Below are 13,366 nucleotides of genomic sequence, written 5' to 3'. Positions count from 1 at the left end.
CTAACTTTCAACCATGTAACATGGAACTCTAAAAACATCTCGCAGCAGGTACCTTCATTGTGAAGGAGGCAGTATTTTGGAACATCTTGTTTATACGTCAGACAAAACTTTTTTCCCAGGCTCTGAGGTTTGTGCTGCCCATGTGCAAACCAAGACACCTGAGTGTAATGTCAGGTTCTCCACAGCACCAGTGAGATAAGCCACACAGATCAGCTGCTTCTTCCATGTGCTGCCAGCCTTGGCAGTGTCAGCACAGAGTGCCAGTCAGAAAGCACTGGCCATAAGCAGCAATGTGAACTTTACGCTTTCATATCAACATACCAGATAATAAAAAGGGTTGTAAAGCACGCTTTATATGGACTTCCCATGTATCAATTTTTCTTTTTCCTTTTTTTTTTAAATCACTGGGAATTAACTCCCTGCTGCTCCAGAGGATGCTTTTAAGGATTGCCACATTTGATCTACACCAAGCAGTGAAAAAAGGAGCTGAGAACCTTAAAAGCCTTTTTTTCCCATGTGTCCACAGCAGAGAACAACTTATTACCTGTTTCCTTAAGTCCTGAGCCGATCTGTGAAGAGTATGGTGGTTGTTAGCCGTGAGCCCTTTCGTAGAGGAGCCAGTGTTTGTAGTAGCGTGGTGATTAGCAGCAGCCTGGTCTTTTCGACTCTCAGCCTTATGTTCGCTGTTCCTCTCCTTCCCTGGGGTGGCCTCTTTGCTTTTGTGTTTCTGAGCAGGTTCTTTCTCCTTCGATGATTTGCTGGACCCATTGAAAACTGAGAAGAGAGAAAATCAGGTTATTAATGGGGAAAAAAAAGAAAAGAAAAAGTATGCAAGACCAAACACTTCATTCAAAACATCACAATTTTCTGTGCTCACAGTGTTGGATATTTAGTGAATGCCTTTGTATATCTAAAGTTAAATCAATATAGAAATAGCACTATTTTGCATGTTTCTTTAGATGAACAGATTTACTGCAGTATTTCCTCTGCTTGTTAGCACACATTATCTTGAATATCCAAATTAAAACATACAAGGTATATTACTGTTTTGACTGACCTAGATTTAGAATTATGAGTTTGATTTTTACTTATGACAGTTTTAATTATATTTTTTTGCTCTTGCAGTGAGGGAATTCTAAACATAACCTAAACAGAAAAAAAGGCTTATTTTTATACCAATGTAGAAGAAAGGAGACGTTCCATGAAAAAGCATGTTTTGTTTTCATCAGTACCCGAACTGCTGAATCAAACTGACAGCAGTTTGCCTATAGCAGACAAGCTGCAAATAGAAAAAGGTACTTCTGCAAAGAAAGGAAAATACTAAAACCATTTTGGAACACGTGACATGACGTAACACTGGGACCTATGCTGAGCTCCATAACCTTATAATGAAGGGATAAGAAAGTGTGGAACAGACCCCCTTTTTTTGTACAATAAATATTACGTGAATGTATACAAACAAGTTTTGTTCCGTCTCTCTGCTGAATTTATTTAAGAAGAGTCACTGCTCTTCTGTTGTCAGGGAACATGGAAAGCTGAAGCTAAAACAAACAAAAAAATCACATCACATTTCTCTATTTGTTAATCAAAAATGCACTAAATTCATCTCAGTGATGCACCCTCTTCAGTGCAGCACTTGACAGAGGTCCCCAAGACTTGTGACCCAACATCCAAAATGGCAAACGCCCTCATGCCTCTTATTCTTGATTTCTAACCCTGTCTTTCTTTGACATGGTTTAGGAAAGGATGCAAATAAGAAACTTCATAAATACTTAATAGCACAACTATGTGAACATTTTATTTATTACACACAACATACACCATCTGTTTGGGAATAGTAACTAAATGCACAAAGTTACTGTTTTCTTGTGAAATGAAAGCCTTCTTTTGTCACTAAAGGTGATATTCCTACAACACACACCTTATCTAAGTTGTAAAGTTTAGCTATCTCTACAGATGTAGAGTATTAACAATAAGACCAGCAGTAAGAATAGTAATAAAAACCACAATCCTGCTGGACAGAAGAGGGGCAGCTAAGCTGCTTTTGAGCCCACCCTACCTCCAAACCTTCCCAAGCAGCTATCCGGCTTCCCGCAGCCAGAACCCCAGCAAACTATTGACAAATTTAATTTTCAGGTCACTTATCATATTTTCAGTTCCCTTATCATATTCAGTCAGATAAGTGTTGAAGTAGATTATTTAAAAAAGAAAAATCTGCAATTGCTTTTCCTCCTCTCTTCCTTCCCGCTTGCATAAATGGAGTAAGAATGAGAGAAAAGCTGTCAGCAGTGGAGTCACCATAAATTTCTCCATGGTTCTGTCACTCCTGAGCTCAGGAGCAACTGGTGCTGCCCCAGCCAGCCAAGGATTTCTCAGTGATTTCTGCAAAAATCACGTAACCCTTTGTGTCTCATTTCCAGTGATGGAACTGATAATAATTGCCAACCCCTCTCGGGAAGGTCATGACAATACATTCATCCTCCTTTGGAAGGAATTCTCACATCAGATGGAAGGCACTACAGATGCACAAAGCATGACTATTTATTTTTAATAAGACATAGCACAAACAACCAATGGCAGCTTTGTTAATATGTATTTTATCATTTAGAGTGATACCTTCCTTTGAAGGGAACAAATCGTATATACTGATCTGCTCCTAAAGAAACATTCCAGTCAGAGAGATTAATTTACTGTAATCAGTTGCCACTTTAAAAATCTAAGATTACTAAAACAGAAAACACAGCCAAAAAGCCAAATTGTGCACTTCTTGGGTTCACAAAAAAAAGAAGCAAACATGAGACAAGGTATATTTTATATGCAACAGCTCATTAAATTTAAGTGTCGTGGGAACCCTGCCAGTTTTACCCTCTGAGTAATTATCTTTTGTCTTAATTTGTAAGATTCTTGAAAGGGGGAAGAGAAATACAGGAGGAAAAAATGTTCAATCTCACAGGAAAAGCTTAAAAAGCTAGTGTCTGAAAACACAACAAAGGGAGATGTAGATGCAAAAGAGTTTTTGCCACACTGTCTTCCAGTTAAACAGTAGATGTATCAGTTTTTACAAAAATCAGTATTTGTTTTTTGCAACACCTATATTGCTGTTATATCCAGCTACTTTATATTCAGCTACAAAACCTTTCCGCAGTAGTAAGTTCTGAAAAATTCACAAACACACGCATCATTCACAAACATGCACATCATGTGAGCAACTACCTAAATGCTAACTTGATTAATTACAAAATGCTATTGCAAGCCAGGCATTATGGGGTGGAAAAAATCCCCGAGACTATGATTTTCCTCCCACCTCACTAAAAATATTGAAGCAAGGTACTTACACTATAAATTTATTTAGTACAATACATAATTAAACTCTGGTCCCAACAGCTAGTATGACAGCCAAGAGAAAAAATGTATCACTAAAAAAAGACTAACCCCCCCCCCCCCCCAAAAAATCTTGTTGTTGAAGTGTAACTGATAATAAGCCAGCAACACCCACTTCTCAAAGGAGAGAAAACAGTAACCCCCAAAACCTCTGCAATAACTATTACTGAGACCAAATTTGATCAAACAGTGAAATTATTACTAATTCCTTTGCGCCTTCTAATGCAGCAAATGGCACTCTCCTTCATGTCTGCCAACTCCTAAATATTTCTGATGCACTCAGAAAATCAGGAAAGGTGTATGCTGTGCTTTATGAACCCCTGAGAGGTGTGTTCCAGGAAAATCTCCCATGTTAGAAATAAGTCTGACATGCCAATATCCAATGTTCTGTTCCCATTCCCTTTAGTTCCTTGCTAAAGAGCAGTCAATAAAGGTTTCACCCTTGAAGCAATAATTTCACTAAAAGAGAGAAAGACAAAAAACCAAGTCCAACCTACACTAGTGGTGAAACTTGCATTCCTGAAGCAGAAATGATGTGTAGTCTTGAATTACGATTATTTTATATATATTTTATATTTTATATATGTATTTTATATACAGCTACCTTATTCTGTATTTCCAGAACAGCTTTTAGTTAAAGGTAAGAAGAACTACTAACAAGTAATTAAGAGTGTAAGTAAATTATTAGTGTTCAGACACTCCAGATAGAATAAATGGGTATCATTATGCTTGTATCCATTTGAATCTTATTCTCAAAATGCTGCGTCCTCCAAAGCTATTATTATTATTAAACTGAAACAATAAGAGTCCCACAGTGAAATACTTGTGGGTCTTTTGGTTAGCACGGATGATCAAATGCAAAGAAACTGAACCACTACATTCAAAACTCACAAGCACTGGGGGTTTTAAAACCACTGATATAATTTATGGCAGCAGAGCAAAACCTTATGGCAGGCATGATCCCCACAGATGCATCACAGTGCTCCCTGCATCAGGGGAACTAGACCCCGGGCACCAATATTCACCCAGGATCCCATACTGGGACTTTGGGTATCTCATTTGAAACTGTGATAAAAAATCCCTACACAAACCAATGCAAACTGTGCAAATTGTGCCTCTATTAGGTGCAGCTATAATAATGTCTAAAAAAATTTTTGATCAAGTAAAGCCACAGATGTGCTCAATTACTACAGATTAACTAAGCATTTACTACAGGAATTGACACTGTAGTGGGCGATAAACATAATGTGTTTTCAGCAATTTTCGGAAGTATTCCTACAAATTAATTTGCACACAAACACTTCACAGGATCCAGCCAGCCAGCCATTCAGAAGCTAATTTATAATATGCACAATAATCAGGCTTTCACTGTGGAGGCAGCAGAATTACTGGATTGGGTTCAGTCAGCTATTGACTCCGTGGACAAAGCTTTGTTTCCCAAGCTCTCCTGGAGGTTATTCCTGCACCTGATATGCTTTATACTTGAGATAACTGGGGAGGTTTAATATGGACTGCAGAGTACAGAACCCTTTTGCTGTGTGCCAGTGGCTGGGAGATGAAGGCATGGACCATACACATTCAGATGTGCTGCATGTTGCAGAGCTTGCACTGCATAAAGCAAGTGATTGCACACTCATAAAACCATCCAGAAAACAGAGGGGAGATAGAAGTGAAAGGGAGAAGTTTTGTTTTTAGAAGGAGAAAAGGGAGCCTTGCCAATATTGTGAACCCGAGCCAGCTATTCCAGTGCAAGCCTCATGTTGTTACATACATCATGTTTGGGAAGAGATGTAGTATTAATCAACTTTTTGGCATGGAGTATCCGTTACTGTACAAAAACATTCTTGCTCTGGCTTTAATTCAGTTCTAAGTCACTGTGAAAACATTTACGTGGCTCTCAAACTGTGTTAAAGGACCCAGGCAATAATTCTTTTCCCCTCCCAGAGGAACTAAAACAACCTTACACTTCCACAAAACACAGTATTTTAATACTGCCAATTGTTTTCCTTAAATGTTGGATATGTTCTGACTTCCATAAATCATTTCCAGGGATAGAAGCTGTCTTCTGGAGCCCCCTAACACACTCTGCCTACTCAGGGTCAGGAGCAAAGGTGTACTTCAGAAGAAAAGGCTAGCAACACATCATATGAAAACATGTGGTATTGCTGTTTCTGCACTTCCCAAACCCTAATGCAACACCACTCAATTTCTCAGTGGACAACACCGCATGAAAATTTCCATAGCTGCATGCTAGCAGGAGTCAAACAGGAGAGCCATGGCAGAGGGGTAACACTGAATTTGTTTTTTGACACCATCAACAACACAGCTCAAGCCCTGCACGCACAGGAATATATTGGGCCACCAGGAGAAGCATTATTGGTATGAGACACCGCACCACCGCTTGCAAAAATTCAATACGAAGTGTCTCGTCTCAGCACAAATTCATTACTCTCACCTAACCATTATGACACAAACAACATCAAAAGGGTCACTCACTAAGCAGCAAGTCCATACAAGAAGTGTCTGTCTGTTATCATGAGTCTCACACCAGGATAACAATTCAATTTTTTTTTTTTTTGACCAACTTCCAGCTCCCCTATTCTTCTCCACAGGTCATACATCTTGCTACTGAAAATCCGCAAATCCCCAAATGTGTTGTGCCTGATTTGCATATTTAAGTATGCAAATTACTGCAAACCGGGTAATTTTCGTGTTACATATTTTTGCAGAAAAATTAAATGTGCAAAAATGTTTATTGCAACAATTACTGGTTCCATGGTCTTTCAACAAAAGGCTGTAAATCATCAAAATAATTGCCTACCCATTAACTATTGCAGCACTCTGCCTGAAATTTTCTCATTCTTTAAAATATATTTTTCTTCTAAATGTTTACCTCTTCAGGATTAGTTTAACTAAAATTTATGTACAAGCCTAAGGCTCTGTCTCATGTACCCACCCACAAATACCAAATTTAGTTAAAACCAAAACTAAATAAAGAACTCCAACCATAAATCAGAATTTTCTCATAGCATGCTCAAACAGTAATGCATGTAAAAGATGTGCCATTCAAGCCTGAGATACACAAATGCTGCATTGGACTATACCCTGAAATAAGAAAAAAGCTGTCTACGATCTTTTCCTGCATCATCTTTGTACTACTACACATGTAAGGAAATTACTCTGCTAAATTATCCATTGCAAATTGAGAAGTGAAACGTTCTGTGTTTCTGGTAAGCAAGTAGGACAGCACTGAAGCAGAGTATAGTGTTTCTAGCAATGCTTCCTTACTATGCACTACTGCCAACTCTGTTTTGAAATTTGAGCCACAAGCGGAAAAAAAAAAAGAAGCATCTCTACAATTTTTTCCCCTGCTCATTTCAGGCAAAAGGCATACAGAGCAGTTTTTATCTCATCATGTTAACAAAACACAGCATGATCCAGCAACCATTTCTGAACCTGTAGGTTTTGCTGGCACACTGAAGCCGGGTTTACTCCCACTAAGGACACCAGACCCGCCCTTCATGAAGAAGTTTGGTTACAAAAAATGATGGTTAATTCTGTTTTCCTAAAAGTAAATTAGAATTTAATTGTCTGTCTCTGGCATCCAGAGACAACAGGACATTCCTAGATATGCTGGCCCAGATGTGCACTCCTCTCTGACCCTGAGCTGCTGTGATGGTGTGAGAGATATCCAATTCCCCAATCATTCTTCCTGAGAAAATTAGCCAACCATTATTAGAGGACCTGCAACCTGCTGCATGCAACATCTAAGTTGCTATACAGCTGTATCTGCGTATGCTGCTCCTCCTGAGGCACTTTTCCAGCCCACAAGCCCTTTCAAGTAGAGTAATGCCTATCCTCCTCTGCTCCTGAGATGGGACTGATAACCCAACAACTTCCCAGCTCCACGTTCCAGCTCTCTATCACAGCCTGCCCAGCAAGACACCTGGCCCTTGCAAACATTTTTCTTCAGGAGCCAGCAGAGAAAACCTTCCATTGTGCCACAGAATGAAATCAAACTAGAATTTATTTAGTTGCAAGGAATTCAAAGAATTAGGTTTAAAGGAACAAAGACCTAAGCCTACTCTCTTACCTACAACTTGGAATTTCCTCTGAGCAGCAGGGAGATGCAATTTACACCCAATATCTCCCTGGAAAGACTTGCACACTCCCTTTTACACACTCCCATGAATGCAGGGGATAAACACTTCTCCTGCCAAGCATTTCACTTTGCTCTTTTACAGCTGGATGTGTGTGCGGCACATCAGCAGCACTAGGAAAGGAGGGTGAAAAGGTAACAATCTGAGGCTTTAAATTTATCTGTGTAAGCAGTAAGGTTGGAAGGCAACAAGTCAGTTGAGCCAATTATTTAATCTTGTGCCGCAAGCTATGCCACGTGCTATACGTGCTTCCCATTCCCACTCAGGCACTCTAGATTGAGTTAGCTCTCCAAAAGGTGGCTCAACAGGCTCAGTTATAACAAATAGTTTGGTGTACAACCTTAATAATACCCCATAATGGCGTCAGAAGAGGATATTGACAAATGACTTCGCCCAGAAAAATTGTTGGCCCCTACTGAGCAGAAAGCAATCATTTGACACTGTCTAATGACATTAATCAAGCTCTGAACTTTTGTTGTTGTATGTCATAGCAAATGCTTAGCATTTTCAGGTCCAAAGTGCTTGAGTAGACATTGTATATTAAAAACAAAAGACTTTAATTCATTAAAAATAGACTCTCACGCTAGATTAAGTTCATTTGCTGCACCCGTCCCTGGTCTGCCGTTGTGTGTGGTCTCATTTAAAACAGACACACAGGAACCAGAACCTACTTCATTCACATGAAACAAAAATACTATTGGCTGTCAACCAACATAACAGACACTGAAGAATGGGAATACCCCTGGGTAAGGAAATTTTAATTAAAAAAAAAAAAAAAGAGAGAAGAAGAGAAAAAGAAATTACAGTGACGAAGGAGAAGCAGCTGCCTTCTCTGGGAATTCCTGTTTCTTCACCTTTGTCAAAACATCTCACATTGTCTCCTATGTATTTTATAAAGGTCTTTTGCAGCTCTATTAAAGCAGCAGCTTCATTTACACTCTCTCTGATCTATATTGATAAAGATTATGAAGCCATTATATGGCTCATTATGTTTGCCTTTACTTACCCCCAATTAAGATTTCAGGTGTCTCTGGTTTTGAGCTAATTTCAAAGTGGCTGCCATCTGGGACATTCTCATAGAACACCATCAGCTCCTTTTCCAGTGATATATCACATTTAAAACTCTAAGGGAGCAGTTCTGTTACGTGCAGCCTCATTTTCCATATGCAGAGTTTTGTGCCTCTTATTTTGGGGGGGTTACTTAGAAGTCAATCCTAAATGCCAAGTTTTGATCTATGGCTGGTAAAGCATTAAAGCCCCTGGTCACAGCTGACAGCTGAAATGCTATTAGGCACAACATCCCCTTGCAATTATCCACAAATCATTCACAAAAAGTGAGTTTTTGAGCTTGGGTGTGCAATAAAAACAGATTCAGATGCAGTCATGAAAAAAATTTTGGCATATGCAACAAAGGCACCCTTTATAGAAAACTCCCTTTTGAAAGGCAGAGATGAGGATCAGCACAGTGAAGTAATTGGGATTTACTAATCTCTTCTTTGGAGCAAGGTAGCATGAAAGAACAAACAGAGCAGGCACAGGTCACCTCTGAAAAACTGCACTGTGAAGAGACCTTCCTCTCAGTCCTCCTACTAAAAGAAGAAGAGCTGAAGGGGCAGTCACCAGAAAGAAAGATTCTCATGGAAAACTAATAGTGAGGAAGGGAACAGAGAGCATAGGCTGCATTTTGAAACTATGTCAGACAGAGATAGCACAGTTATGAAACAAGAGCTCCTGCTGGAGCAAAAAACACATCACACAGGAGGCTGGCAGGGGAGCATTTCAGCAGGCTCAAGAAATTTTCAGCACAGCTTTACATCTTCTATTATACAGTAGGCAATGTTGCAATATACATGGATCCATTTTTCAAGATATGGCATGAGGACACCGTGGCACAATTACTGTGCAATTAATGCAGCTTTTGCTGATTTGCAGAGAAATAACTGATTGAAAATGTTTCTTTCATAAAATTTTTCAATCAACAATATGGATGTCGTATCAACCTACTGCAAGTGTGGTCTCAATAGTGCGTGAGAGGAATTAAGTGTTGCCCCTGGCTTGTGTTTTGATAACACTTATGAATGCTTATATTTAACTTTGATCAAATAAAGTCACTCTAAATTAAACATTAGTCTCACAAAAGCCAGAGAGCGTGACTGTGTCTATATGTGTGTGTGTGTACATATATAAATACATCTCATAGAATCACTGGATTTTTTTTAGGTTGGAAAAGATCTTTAAGATCATTGAATCCAACCATAAACCTAGCATAGCCAAGTCCACCACTGAAACATGTCCCTCAGTGCCACATCTACATGACTTCTAAATACCTTCAGGGACAGTGGCTCAACCACTTCCCTGGGCAGACCTGACAAACCTTTCAATGAAGAAATTCTTTTTAATGCCCAATTTAAACCTTTCCTGGTGACTTGAGGCCATTTCCTCTGGTCCTATTGCTTGTTACATGGATAAGAGACTGACCCCCATGCCAGTATATGCATATATGTGTGTGTATGTAATTCTAGCCATGCAGTAGTTCTGCGACGGAGTTCAGATTGTCAGAAGAAAGAGGTTAAAGCACAAGATGCTAAAACTGCGTCTTACTCTACCACTTTTTTAATCAGACCCAGAAGGACACAGAAGGACAAGGACTGAGCACACTCAGCTCATAAATTTCTTTACTGGGGGGTGCAGGAGAACAGCACTACTTAGGACCTACCTTGCCCATTTGGTACATGTTTATGCGTTTTTCCTTTCCTAGGGGTTGACTGGCATGATGATGAAGCATTGTTTGTGGCTGTTTTTGTGTCCTCTGTCTCCTCCTCCTCGTCTTCTTCATCCTCATCATCCTGAGAGCTTCCAAAATATACCATGTTGCTGGGCAGGGCTGGAGAACCTGATCATTATAAAGAAATTGCTCATTAGCATGATCACATTTGCTTACTGCACTAACCATATTGATCATAACCTACTTCAGTGTCCTCCACAGCAAGGGGAGAGTGGGACTCAGAGCTGGGAGGTCAGATCAGTGCATGACTAACCAGAGGGTTTTTATTTATTAGTTTTTACCAACAGGATATGCATGGTCTTAAAAACCCGGGCTCACCCCCCCTCAAGCACATTCTATTCATACTCCAGACAATCAGTCCTGCTACAAGCCCTAATTAACAACTCTTGTGTATTCAGAAAAGGACTAATGCACATGCCTAATTTCAAATGCGTGCTCAAGTGCCTTGCTGAAATCTTAACTCACAACTAGAAGCTTACAGATTTTCCAAACAGAAGAAAAAAGAGCAAAAAAACCAGTCTGCACCACAGTGATATTTCTAAGTTATCATCACAATAAAGCATTTAAAGTTCACAATACTTTGCAGACCTCTACAATATTGCACACAATGTTTTGCAGAATTCTGCAGTAAGAAACAAAGAGAAAAGTGAAGACATTGAGAAGTTTATTTGCATGGAGGATTCCTGGCAAAGGAGAAAAGAGAAGAAAGGCCTTCTGATTACCTGTTGTGCTCCTCTTGAGGATGCTACTTCTCATCTCTTCACTACTTTTCCCATGATGCTCCCATGATTTTTAAATGTACAAATACTGCTGACAAATAATGGCAACTTCCCATGAGCTCAATATCACTTTCTATTTCAAAATGAGCCCCCTGTCCATCCCCCAGAGGTGCCCTAGGAGCCTTCTAGTTATTCCTAAAGAAAAATTTCTTCTAAAGAAAGGGAAAAAAGTCACACACTTGGATAATAGCAACTTCATTTGTTTTCCTGCAGCTAAATAAAACAAAAGGACAAAGAGAACTGAGCTAGAGACCAACACAAGGTAGTGGCTACTTGACTGCTGCTTCCTTAGGAAGCACTTCTGGCTTCAAGCTCTTCAGAACTGCAATTCTGTTTGGTTTGCTCTTGAGCTGTTGGTGTTGCCACCACCAACAACTAACTATAGCTTATTTTTTGGTTGCATATTTCTGCTTCCACCAGGGTTGTACAAAATACTCTTATAACTATAAAAATCACTTTTTAATTAATGAATTACCTAAATATGGCACAAAAACAGGGATAGGCTGTTTCTGCAATGAATAATCCATTCCTAAATAACTGGTTTTGATTGGGATGGAGTTAATTTTCTTCATAGTAGCTGGAACAGGGCTATGGTTTGGATTTGTGCTGGAAGCAGGGTTCATAACACTGGGATGTTTTAGCCATTGCTGAGCAGTGTTTGCACAGTGTCAAGGCATTTTTTGCCCCTGTTTTTCATGCTGTTCTTCCAGCAAGCAGGCCAGGGTGCACAAGGAGCTAGAGGGGACACAGACAGGATAACTGGCCAAAGGGATATTCCAGACCACAGGACTGTTCTCAGCAATAAGAGCTGGGGGAAGAAGAAGGAAGGTGGGGACATCCAGTGTTACACCATTTGTATTCCCAGGTAACCATTTTATGTGATGGAGCCCCTCATCCTGGGGATGGTTAAACACCTGCCTGCCAAAGTGAGTAGCAAATGAATTCCTTGTTTCACTGCTTGCAGCTTTGCTTTGCCTAATAAACTGCCTTTATCTCAATCCATGACTTCTCTTACTGAAAACTGACCCATCCAATTCTCTCCTTCGTCCCACTGAAGGCTTAGCTCCCACCTGTAAAGATGTTGGCTTTTGGCCTCTCTAACAGCCCCTTTGGATCTGTGGCTGCCTTGGGGAGAAGCAGACAGAAACTCCCCACCAGCATCCTGTGCTGCATGTGAGTAGTAGCCCTGGGACAGCCAGGATAAACACTACAGCAGCATTGAGGGCATGATGATTCTTTCCCCCTGAAATGGTGCATTTTTCCATCCAACCTAGACAGAAACCTATGGACACATACAGTTATCCTAGTGGAAAGGGCTTTTGGATGCTACAGTTCTCCTGTTTATATAGACTAATGATCAAATTAAGACTGCTGACATATTTCACGGCATGGAAGCTGTAGCAACTTACAGAAACAAAAAACCTTCACATTTTTTATGCAAGCCCAGAACTTTCTGGCACAGTCTAAGCAATCAAACATAGTAGGTAAGAGGTGCTGAGAGGCACATTAATTCTTCTGCTCGTAGGGGAGTTTTAAGTCTCAACAGCAACTAACAAGAAGACTCTAAAATAGTTGCTCCTAAGACAGTGCTGCCTGAAAAAGAAATTGTTTAAATTGGTTTTTTTCTTCCATCTAGGTACCCAAATGTGTAGTATGGATTCAGAAACTGTATGCAAGTGCATAAGTTCTTATAAAAATCTGAAGTCTGACACCATTGTACATTAACAAATGGTTGCGTAAAAGAACCTTACTGTTTGGAACCCTCAAAATTAGATTCAAACACAGACTGAAATCCCCCTATTATAATTAGAGAAATAGTCAGAAAATGTATCCTTCTGAGACACTAAAATAGGAGTCTAGATATAATGTCTGTTCTCTCAGCTTCATCTTCCTTGGAATTCCACATCTCTGAGATTTTTTGGCAGCTGCTTTAAACAGCAACCAACGAAAATGTATTATCTGCAATGCAAATGTTGTTATTACAATAGCAATCTTTTCTTTCTTCTTAAAGCAGAGAATAAAACACAGTACTATGTCAGTCTGTTTAGAAAGTTGGGAGAGTCTTACTCAAGTTCGAGAGCAGGCACAAACTTCACCTAACTCCTGGTATTCAATCTCTGTAATCTTAGTGCATAAATCTCCTGTCAGAATGTCAGTTTTTAATTCTTTCCAATCGAGAACTATGAACAATAATGGTTAAACTGCATTCCTGGGACAGCTGGGACTGTTTGGGAAGTACATTTCCAGAGAAATTAGACTAG

The 13,366-nt window shown here is 39.7% G+C and overlaps 1 protein-coding gene across 1 annotated transcript in view; it reads right to left on the bottom strand.

Annotated features, from left to right (window-relative positions):
- The window catches only part of JARID2 (jumonji and AT-rich interaction domain containing 2), a 212,134-nt gene that overhangs the window by 35,373 nt on the left and 163,395 nt on the right, over positions 1-13,366 (bottom strand). The window contains 2 exon segments of the mRNA XM_031056970.1: positions 545-774; positions 10,258-10,434. Of these exon segments, the coding sequence (XP_030912830.1) occupies positions 545-774; positions 10,258-10,434 (407 nt within the window).

The sequence above is a fragment of the Geospiza fortis genome, unplaced genomic scaffold, assembly GCF_000277835.1.
Source record: "Geospiza fortis unplaced genomic scaffold, GeoFor_1.0 scaffold104, whole genome shotgun sequence".
NCBI classification, from domain to species: domain Eukaryota; kingdom Metazoa; phylum Chordata; class Aves; order Passeriformes; family Thraupidae; genus Geospiza; species Geospiza fortis.
This window is presented reverse-complemented; position numbering and strand designations above follow the sequence as displayed.